This window comes from Bombyx mandarina, chromosome 19 (assembly GCF_030267445.1).
Source record: "Bombyx mandarina strain Sakado chromosome 19, ASM3026744v2".
Lineage (NCBI taxonomy): Eukaryota > Metazoa > Arthropoda > Insecta > Lepidoptera > Bombycidae > Bombyx > Bombyx mandarina.
This window is the reverse complement of record NC_143225.1, coordinates 7,988,223-8,000,080: the sequence shown is the minus strand read 5'-3', so window position 1 is coordinate 8,000,080 and position 11,858 is coordinate 7,988,223. Positions and strand designations below refer to the sequence as shown.

The 11,858-nt window shown below is 32.2% G+C and overlaps 1 protein-coding gene across 2 annotated transcripts; it reads left to right on the top strand.

The window, feature by feature from the left end:
* Nucleotides 1-252: 252 nt before the first annotated feature.
* Vlg (vasa-like) lies at nt 253-11,414 on the top strand. 2 transcript variants are annotated; one of them, XM_028174476.2, is made up of 15 exons: nt 254-589; nt 1,107-1,145; nt 1,798-1,891; nt 4,082-4,204; nt 4,326-4,579; nt 5,233-5,418; nt 5,782-5,865; nt 5,944-6,081; nt 6,567-6,743; nt 7,958-8,153; nt 8,254-8,451; nt 9,596-9,726; nt 9,924-10,049; nt 10,340-10,363; nt 10,443-11,414. In XM_028174476.2, exons 2-15 carry the CDS (start codon nt 1,110-1,112, stop codon nt 10,503-10,505), a joined length of 1,830 nt encoding a protein of 609 aa, XP_028030277.2. In that variant the 5' UTR covers nt 254-589; nt 1,107-1,109; the 3' UTR covers nt 10,506-11,414. The 2 variants fall into 2 exon arrangements, with proteins under 2 accessions (XP_028030285.2, XP_028030277.2); XM_028174484.2 differs by lacking the exon at nt 10,340-10,363 and having other exon boundaries at nt 253-589.
* Nucleotides 11,415-11,858: the final 444 nt, after the last annotated feature.

Sequence of the window (11,858 nt, the reverse complement as noted above, 5' to 3'; positions counted from 1 at the left end):
GGAAAAAGTGCTTTCGCAATAAGGTGTCATTTTACAAAACTTAAACGCGGCCTATACTGACTTATGAGTATGACGGTGACACGGCCGACACGCACATAGACTTCCACCAGGGAATTCAATCTCTGTTTTGTTCGAATAGGTTTTAGCAATCTTTCTTCTCTTTGCGAGAGTTTTTACCCGCCCAAGTGTCCTAGCTCGGCGGTAAGAACATGCCGCGCCGTAATCCTTCCACCCAAAAGAAAAACAAAAAAGCTAAAAGCATAATAGATGTCAGTTTCAATTTTCTCATTTTATTGTAATCCTTTTAAATTCACTTAATTATCATCATTAATTTATTATAAATGGAACAGCAATTTTATTTTTATATTGCCTACAAGTTGAGCAAAGAAAGAACTTTCAGCTATTCAAATAAAAAAATGGCTTATAAGCTTAGCGTTCTTTGCCTTTCCTAGTGAATCAAACAAAAAAAAGAGATTGGTTTGGAATTCTTCAATTCAGTGCCAAATTGGTATAATAGCAATCGTTCGTCCGCCATTATTGTTTGGCGACTTATCGTTGTCGAAGTCCAGTGAAAATAAAAAATACCATTGTAAGTACATACAACTTGTTGATCTTGAATAGAATAAAAACTAATAATTTAGAGCTATAATTATTATTATGACTAAATAATTATTTAAAAACGTGCGTTATTGTAACACGTGCCAAATTATTAACCAAAAGCCGGTAGAAACTATTGTTTAGCGTCAACATAGAAAAAATAAAAAAAAATAGTTTCACTTTATCTTTATCTTTACTGTTAAGTATAGATTTTAAAATAAAATGTATTCATCCAGTTATTGTTACTGGTAAAGCATTGTTAAAATAGTTTTTAGTTCGAAATGTATAATAGAGAATCAACTTCGGACATAGCTTTTAAGATTAAAATTACAATATGGTAGCAACAAATATCTTCAGTATTTAATATAACTTTATCATTAAAAAAACGGTTGAACCAAATAGCCATGCTGTTTATAAAAATTTCAATCTACCTTCCAAAACTACTTGATAAAAGTTAATGGAAAATGAAGGTCACAATGAAAAATTTTAATAAAAAAATTACTTTGCAGGTAATGGATGATGACTGGGATGATTCCTGTGAAGCTGTTGTAAGTCATCAACTATAAAAAATAAAAATGATCTTTTTGATAATAATGCCTAAAATAATAATATATCTTTAACAAAATGTGAATTTTCTCCATATTATTATATTAAAGTCACATAATATTTGAATAGTTTAGCTCAATTTCCTTCATGGTAATATGTGTGCAAAGCTTCAAGAGAACATTTAAAAAGGTCAAAATTATGTGCTCTTTTAATATTTAACATTTTAGTCTATTTTTTGTTCCATGGAATAACTTAAGAACCACAGCGTTGGAGCTTATGGATATCACAATGTGTTACCATCCTCCTTTGGGACCAGTGGTAAAAGTCTCAATCAAATGGTATTGTAAACCGATTGTCCCACAATATGAACCCTTCACCTATTTGCAGGCTAATTATTTGACCTATAACTGATAATTAAGCAAATCAACACTTCTCAATAATGATTTTTACCACATGATGATCACAAACTTGTGTAAAGCACATATTTTCATAAAAATAACTGGACCAAGCCTGTAGGATACAATTTCTGGAATATGAAATGAAATGTTAAATTCAGTAACTTTTCGGTGTTTAATGATTTTCCTGGTTTCCACAAGCTACATACATAATTAAAATTACTTTAATTAATCTTATTATCTGTTGTCTGCATTCTAGGTGGTGCCACCTCCCCCACTACAGAACCATGATTCTGTAGATGAAGGTCACAGTCTATCCAGAGGAAGAGGATTTCCTTCCTTCAATGAGGATGGTAAGAATTCAGCTATTTTTCATTTCGGCTTTTAAAACTGATAGTAACATATTAACTTAAATTACATTTGAATATTGCATAGAAACATAAACTAAGGGAATGAAATTAAGTGCTTGTTCTTGATATAAGATTTTGTGTATCTTTACTATCATATTAATCTTTTGCTTATGTGTTTACCTTTGCTTAGCTATTTTATATTAAGGGTTAAAGTATGAAATTGCCGATTTGTACTGAAAAATTGAAATTCGTTTTTTTTTTCATTTAACATATTTTTTAATCAAAATATCTACCATTATTATCTATACATTGCTGCCATCTAATAGGAAGGTCATTTATGCCTTTGCGATAGAACTCTGGTGGTCTAGATTCTACAAACTGTCAAAGCATTTTGTCCTGGGAAGCAAACTTTTTATAACATAGAAAATTGTCCAAATCACGAAAAAAATGCTAGTCCGTTCGAGCAAGGTTTGGCGAATATGGAGGGTGACGAATGGTTTCTTATTGCAGTTCCTGTAGAGTTAAAACGGTTTCTCGTGCTGTATGAGGTCTCGCGTTATCACGGAGCAATGATGGTGAAGATCGATTCATGAGTCGAGGCTGTTTCACTGCAAATTTTGCTTTCGTTGTTCGGATTTCGGCACAGTAGACATCTGCCGTTATTGCTTGACCAGATCGGAGAAAGCTATAGTGAATAACAACGTGCTGAGACCACCAACAGTTACTATTACCTTTTATTGGTAAACTTTGCTTTAGGACACTGTTGCAGCGTTTGACCTGGGGTCAGCCATTGCCTCTTTCTCTTACGGTTAACGTAAGGAATTCACTTTTCATCACATGTCACAATTCGATCCAATATTCCGTCATATCTGTATCGATTCAACAAGGCAACACAAGTTTCAACACGCGTTTCTTTCTGCAGACCAGTCAAATCATAAGGGACCCCCGTTTTTCATATTTATTTTATTTTATTGATTTAACGCATATGAGTCAACATCATTGGTAAGGTAACGTTAAACCATGCCGCTAATCTCTGGGTAGTATGGCTCGGATCGGCTTCCAAAATCTCTTTCAATTCGTTCGTTCTTCAAATCAAAATTTCCATCACGAAAGCGTTTAAACCAAAATCGCACGGTGCGGTCATTAGCAGTCTCCGCTCCAAACGCAACATTGATATTGCGAGCTGTTTCTGCAGCGTTAGTTCCGCGTCGGAACCCTTATTAAAATATCACTCGAATTTTCGAAGTATCGCATCTTTTTCGTCTAAGCTGAATAAAAAAAAAACAACTGAAAGTCAAATCGAATTTTGCACATTTTTTAAACAAAGAACCTCATAGAATGGTACCATTTGAAAAAAGTTTCACTCAAAAATCTCAAACCGTGAAGCTTCTATGTCAATTCGAAGTACCAATTACAATAGAATGGCAATTTCATACTTTGACCCCTTTTATTTTTACATGTTTCACATTCACATTGTCTTGTCAATAAAACTGAAAGCTTTTACTGGGTATGATAAAAACTCCACTATAGCTATTTTTTGCTAAGAAAATTTAATCAAAAACATTATAATAAATATATATAACTAAATCAGAACTGTAAAAAGCAGATTATGATATTAATATTGAAAGAAGTATTAACAAAAACATATTGTAAGGCTGGTTTGGTGTCAATAAATTTTTGAATTGAGTTGCCACTTAAGTTTTCTTTAGGCACTTATGATGCTTTAATTAACTCTGGTTAAGCACTTAAGCATGGAATTTTAAGTATCCACAGCTGAATCCAAAAATAAAATGTATGTTGACATATGCTGAAAGCAGTTTTTCAACTCTAATAGCATTGTATAATGTGATAGATATTGTTATTGGAAAGTATTCCTTTGGGTTACTTGATTAACTTGAATCTTTTCTCACTTGCATGAATGTAAAAAATTCAAAACAATTTCATTTTATCAAACTAAATATGCAATAATTAACTGAAATATATAACAAAAAGTCTGACTAAGGTTTCTGTGTGGTCATGCATGCATTTTCTGTCATTGACTTCTTGAACCTGTTTTCTGCAGCATTTTTGTTATAGACATTATTTTCTCAATAATATAAAGTCTTAATACTGCACTGATTAAAGCTACAAAAAATATATAGTTTAAATCATCAGTAAAATTTAATATTTCTAGAAGAAACATTTGAATTTTAGATGAAAAAGAGAATGGGTATGGTGAGCGACGGGGTCGAGGTAGCCGAGGCGGAGGACGAGGACGCGGCGGAAGAGGTGGACGTGGAGGGTCACGAGAACAGCACAGCGACTATGAGACTAATGGTAATAGACACAAATATCAAAAATTAAACTCTATATTATCCGTGGATGTTGAATTATTTATTGTTTGTAATTATTATTTATATTGTCTCATAAATGGTATGAATATTGTATATAATTATAGGTGACCATGATGATAGGGGTCGTGGCGAACGTGGCCGAGGCCGCGGAAGGGGAGGACGTGGTGGTGGTAGAGGTGGTGGTGGCGGAGGAGGCGATAGAAATGATTATGAAGATAATGAAATAGGGGAAAACGGGGAAACGAAGAAGCCGGTAACCTATGTGCCTCCAGAACCAACAAATGATGAGACGGAAATCTTTAGCAGTACTATAAGCTCTGGTATTAACTTTGACAAGTTTGACCATATTGCAGTAAAAGTAAGTACCTAAGTAATTTGTTGTACTCTCAAACAGTTTTAAAGTAACTATAGCAAGTAAATTACTTTTTAATACTTAATAATAAAAAGAGCATTTTTTTCATAGTACAAAAGTTTTGATGTAATATTTTAACCTCGTACTAAAGAAAATAAATTCGTTTTATAGGTCATAAAATGTTAAGTCTACAAATATGAGTATTTTCCTATATTTATGATGCAACTCAAATCTCTAATGTTATGTTTACTTCATAGAATGTGAATGCATCCATCCAATGCATGCAATTATCTATTTTAGAAAGAGCCAGCACTGCCTCCAATGAACACTACTCTAACTCAAAATTTTGAAATTTTCGTTTTTCACACAAATCGCTTCACTATTTTAAAAGTATTACAAATTCATTATTAATGGTTCGAAGCAAGAGTAAATCAGTTAGTTACTCAAGAAAAAACCATAAATATATCTGCAATAATAAAGATTTTTTCAACTTTTTTCATTTAAACGCTCCTCCTGTAAACCTACGAATTTGGAGTTAGAGTAGTGTTCATTGGAGGCATCGAAATATAGGCTGGTGAACACCATGGCTCTCTTGTCAATCTCTCAGTTAAAAACATTGTTATTCTCTTTCTAATATTGAATACTAATTTAATTTGCAGGTCAGTGGTGAGAATCCTCCGAGACCTATCGAAAGTTTCGAAACTGCAAATCTCAGAAAGTATGTTCTAGATAATGTACTTAAGGCTGGTTATAGAAAACCCACACCTATTCAGAAAAATGCAATCCCAATCATAATGAGTGGCAGAGATTTGATGGGTTGTGCCCAGACTGGTTCGGGTAAAACGGTAAATTTGAACTGTTTAATATACACAGTAATTCAAACCACTTTGTCTTTAGTCTTGCGTCTTTTTATGTACTTCTTTTCCATTAAAAAAAAATTTTTTTTCCTATATTTTTCGCCTTTCACATACTTTAATTGAGCCATCGTCAGTCAATCGTGCATGACCACGAAAACTGCAGGAAACGAAAATAATATGGTAATCAAAATAAATAAATTAACCCGAGATTAAACTGTAAAACTAGTTTTAACTACGCTCACGACTCGCGAAAATTTTAAAAATAAGTAAATTACAAAAGCGAAAATAACTATTCAAAATTATTGATTCAAACCTTTCTTTTACAATAATTCATTCGATTTTTTCTTTCAGGCTGCTTTTTTGGTACCCATAATTAATATGTTATTACAAGATCCAAAGGATCTGATCTCAGAAAATGGCTGCGCCCAGCCACAGGTGGGTAAATTTTTATATTATTTTTAAAAGTAAGAATATTGTATAGCATTTTTTGTGGTAATGTTAAATTAATTTTAGGTTATAATAGTATCTCCAACGCGAGAACTGACTCTTCAAATATTTAATGAAGCTAGGAAATTCTCATATGGCTCAGTTTTGAAGGTTGCAGTTGCTTATGGTGGCACTGCTGTGCGCCATCAAGGTGATAACATTGCTGTGAGTATTTCAATATTCAACTATTCAATATAATTTCAGTAAAACAGTTAAACATGCAATAGAAGAACGTTTTTAGGGTCTAGGTTAAGTTATGAATGAAAGACTTATGTTACTAAATAATCAGCAGAATAATTAAGATAAACAATGTTTAATATTACCTACTAAGTTTGTATTAAAATAGGTCAAGATGATTGTATAAATACCGGCGGTTAGCATATCTCTGTTGATGTTGCATTCGTATTCTACCCGCCGTAACGTGTACTAAAGAGAATATATTATTTCGTGTGGATGTAACTTTTCTAGTAAGAAATTAGTGATCCTTAAAAATATATAAATTAGTTAGTCAACTACAACATTATTACTACAACCCTTTCTGCATCCCGGTTGAGCTATCAATTCCTATATCTACAGCATTATTCAACGTACAATATTGTTATCATCATTTTAAATCTGAAATATAGTAAAAAATAAAACTTAATACACAGAGAGGCTGTCACATATTGGTAGCAACACCAGGCCGTCTTCATGATTTTGTGGAAAGGAATCGTGTATCATTTGGCAGTGTAAGATTTGTCGTACTGGATGAGGCTGACCGTATGTTAGATATGGGGTTCATGCCAAGCATTGAAAAAATGATGTTACATCCAACCATGGTGGAGACCGTAAGTTAATTAGTAATTAATCTTATTTATTATGCCAATTAGTAACTTCAATAACAATTAAATATAATAAAATAATTCTTAATGTGCAACTATTTAGTTTTAAAAATTGTGGGAAAAAAGAAAATGGTGTTTAAAATATTAAATGGTCAATTTATAACTGATGGTCAATGGTGCCTTTTTGTTTTAATAATTTCATATCCTTTGACTTAATGAATGAATAATGAGGGAGATCAGACAGGTAAATAATGATGAAATAAAATGAAAGCCAATGTCCAAGGAATTACTCATTACTTTATATTAGCTTATAACATCACTAATTCATTGGTACCAAATTGATTGCTTTAAAACAGGGAGAAACGACTTCCACTTAAATGAAATATTGTGAATGTATATAGGCACAAGGTGGTTTTGATTTGCTGAGTAGGTATAAAATTACAGTTAATTTTTATTCCTACTCACTGGTTACTTGTCAGTCAACACACCACCTACTTTGTATCAGACTGTAAGTGATCAATGGAAAACAAAGCGAAGCTTGTGGTGATTGGTGCATCAATATAATATCAGATGTCTATTAAGAACTTTGATTAATGATTATCTCCATCATTATAGAAAATACGCAACTAATCAACTAACTTTTAAACTCAATATATAATTTTATTTTTTTTCTAAATCGACAGACCTTCGATTAGAAATTATATTTCACTCATCAAATTTAGCTTTCACCTTTTAATGAACTACGTAAAAATATGTATATGAAAGAGAAAATTACTCTAAGAATATGTACAAAATGTCTCTTCATATTGCAAAGTTTCCATAGACCTTGAGAGGATATTTACTTTGATTAATATATACAATTTCTCTAAAAATAGGATATATTTTCATATTCATCATACATTATTATAATGAGATATTGTTATGCCAATATCTCATACTTTAACCTAAAATAAAATAATAGAACTACTATAATATAAAATAATACTATTAATTGGCAACTACTATCAGCGGATCCTGTTCGCTTGTAATATATTGGAGTCACATACATGCTTTGCACTCAGTGATGATACTTAACCAAAGATATATTTGTGTACATTGGGGATTTAAAATTAAAACAATGAACTTCTACACACTCCTTTACCCAGTTTTTATAAAACCACATACAAGAAGAAATTATATATTTCTAAGAAAATTTAAAGTGTGCTTTATATCCACTGCAGACGAAAAGGCAAACTTTAATGTTTTCGGCAACATTCCCTGAAGACATCCAACATTTGGCTGGTCGTTTCCTAAATAATTACCTATTTGTGGCGGTTGGTATCGTCGGAGGCGCTAGCACTGACGTCGAACAAATCTTCATTGAAGTCACTAAATATGAAAAACGGAACAGTCTAAAACAACTCATTGAGGAAAATGGTGAGAAAATATTTTAATAATATAGTCCATAATTCCAGAAAAAGTGAATTGTTGTTGTTCTTTCTTATTTTCATGTCATCTTATAAAACAATTATTACAGATGGTAAAAGAATCTTGGTATTTGTCGAAACAAAACGTAATGCAGACTTCATAGCAGCCATGTTGTCGGAACAGCAATTGCTCACATCTTCAATTCACGGCGATCGCATGCAACGTGAGCGCGAGGAAGCGTTACAGAATTTTAAGAGTGGAAAACACTGTATCTTGGTTGCAACAGCTGTAGCTGCACGTGGCTTAGGTAAACATCATTTAATTTTTATATTGTTTTTTTTTTTGTTATTATAATGTTTACAATGCCTAGTTCAGTTCCAATCTGCCAGGAAATTCGAAAATCATAAAGATTAATGTACTATCATTTTTGTATATTTTTTTATATAATAATGGTAATAATAGACGTTTATTCCGCCTAAGCAATAAAACAACTTTTGATGTACCTACATGCAATTTTTGTCACTAGTTAAACTTTGAACAACTTTAATTAAATCAATGAAAATGAAAACTAAATATCATATAACTAATTTATACCGCACTATCTACTGTCAAGCACTGTAAACACTGGTTATTTTTAAAAGAATGCTCAGTTATTAGTTTGTAAATTAAGAAAAATCTTAATTTACAAACTAATTGTAAAGTTTTATTATAGTAACTTGCGGATTCCATAACCACTTAGTATCATTGCCCATTTGCTTATGGACTGTTAATTGTAAAGTTTGTAAATTAAGAAAAATCTTAATTTACAAACTAATTGAGCATTAATATCTGAAAATATTAATTTCAATGAACATTTAAAATTTCAATTCATTGAAATTAATATTTTATTACTTCAAGGGGAGTGGACGCGCTCACGGCCCACCTGGTGTTAAGTGGTTATGGGCCCATAGACATTGTAACAAGGTGAATACCGACACAGTCGCATTGCTCGATATGAATGGACTGTGTGACCCTTTAGCCCAGTGGCTCTCAAACTAAGAGTCGCAACCCCTTTGGTGGCCGTGAGAAGGTTGTTGGACGTCACTATTTTTTAATTTTTCGGTCGGTTTTAGTAGCTCGTATATACCACTCCCTCCGTATTTAGGGGTCTTCTAAGCTTTTCTCTACTGAAGGCGTCGTAGTGGAAAAAAGTTTGCACTGCTTTACAATAGTTTTTTTTTAATACAAAAATTGTATACTTGGTTCTGCCACCAAACACATACATATATAAAGTTATCCAGGTTCAGTGAAACATCGATTTGTACAACTTGCAGTTATTCCATCCATATTCTATGCTTAAAGAAGGTGGTGGAGAATGCAAAATTTTTTAATATCTACTTTATTTTCAAATTTATCCTATTTTTTTCTCACAAGAAGTTGACGGAGTTACTTTATATTTTTTTTATTTTCAGACATTAAAAATGTAGACATTGTAGTGAATTATGACCTCCCAAAAAGCATTGATGAGTATGTGCACCGAATAGGGCGTACTGGTCGCGTAGGAAACAGAGGAAAAGCCGTATCGTTTTATGATTCTGATCAGGTAATTAAATTATAATAAATTGAATGATTCAGTTGAGAAAATCTGATTTAAATACAATGTTTATTCGATGAACACTGATAATAAAATACACTCAATAAATTAGAACATAAACATTAATCATTTTTTTTACACTGTATAATTCGTACAATAGCTTCTATTTATATTTATAACAAATAAAACTTCTCTTTTTATTTCAGGATTTAGCCCTAGTGGCTGATCTTTCAAAAATACTTCGACAGGCAGATCAATCTGTCCCAGACTTCTTAAAGGGAGGTGGCACTGCTACATTCAAGGGCAATAAATATGGAGGCAGTGATGTCAGAGTAAGTAATATGAGCAAATGGGGAATATGTGAATTTCAAAAATTACAAAGAATCACTAGATTAAACAATTTGATGTTATTAATAACTGTGGTATAGCTATTCCAAGTTGGTATGGCTATTTTTTAAAAGAACCTTTATTTTGTATTTCTTTATCAGATTATTCAATGAAATTTAGTTGTTCCATGCCAATTGATTAGTAAAAAATTAGCATCTATCTGTGCATTAATTCTTATCGATTTTCCAAACAATTCTCAAGGTTCTCAACTAATTTTTGTTAATGCTTCCAAAAGGGATTAACATACTACAATAATGAGGTACTTAAAAATATAAAAATATGTTAAATCAACATGATTAGAAATAGTTCTAAGTACAAAATTTTCCATCTAATTTCAGAATTTCAACAATGCCAACACAGCTGTAGTAGACCAAGGGCAGGAACCTGAAGAAGAATGGTAGATGTACAATGTACAAAAATGACTTTGAATTTATTATCACTATAATTAGACGTAAATGTGACTGTTAGTGATTTTTTTGCATTACATCTACGTACATACAACAGGAGTGAATGCGCGTTCAGAACATTGGTGCTTATGCTAGTAAACTAAAAGACATCTTTATTCGTTGCTACGACGAAGTAAAATTATATTATACATGGCCTGGTGTACAAAGACTGTAATTCATTTTCAAGTAATTTTTTTTTTTAGAAATAAGAATATTTTCTAAGATTAAATTGCCTTCAGGCAACTGCAGCTTGCTCAACTTTGACGCGCAATAACCCCGATATTTCGAATTACTTTATTCCGCTGTACTTACGTTTATTATTTTTACACTATTAGAAGAGGTGTTTTTTTTTTATATTTTACATATTAAATAGTGCCAATAAAGAATTTAACACGAAACATTATAGTGCATAGAATGACATGCGATTCTGTGATTGTTCAAGTGAAAGTTGCTCACTTAAAAGTTTAACAAAGTTACTCTATTATCTATAGTTTTCAGTTATTCATATTTTTGTTTCAATTCTATTTTGTTTCGTTTGAATCTCTTGAGAAGACCTCATAAATATATCAATTATGTTTATCCCTGTACAAAATTGACTAACTGAAATGTAGTATAAAACTGTAATCTGTGATGATTATTATAAGTAGAAATAAGTTTGCAGTTTGAATTACTTCTACCATCATGCCATAGATATTTAGTTCAATACCAGTTCGTTGAAGTGATCAACAAAACATTAAAGAGTGATTTGAATACTAAGTTAGGGTTATTTACTATGTACGTTTTCAACTTTTTTTTTATTTGAGTTTAGTTGTTATACTCATTATGTTATAAGATGTTACTTTTGAATAATAAGGTGTGACGAAATAAGTGTTTTATTTGCCCATTATAAATACGCCAGATCTTAACGCACGGGAATGATCAACTTAGTGTTTCATCTCTGGTTCAGTTTCCAAATAAATCCTGGACAATGAAAACACATACCTACTGATAGTGCTCTTATAAAGCAACATGCTTCACCCACCTTAAGGATCTGTTCACAGACTGGCTCGGAGAGGAGAGCAAATTTTTATTACGTTGGAAGTTTATTTTTGCATTTGTACACTTTTTTGTCATAAAGAATACTTGAACGCGCTGCGTGTGAAATAATAAGAGGAGCCGACCGGCTCTGATTGCGAGCGCATCCGCTTTCAGATCTCTTCCACCCGGACTATGTGAAATAGTTGGCGGATCCGCTCCGGCCAATTCCAATGTATACGATGCGGTCTGTGTGAAAAGAAAAAAACGGGCCGATGCTCTCCGAGCCGGTCT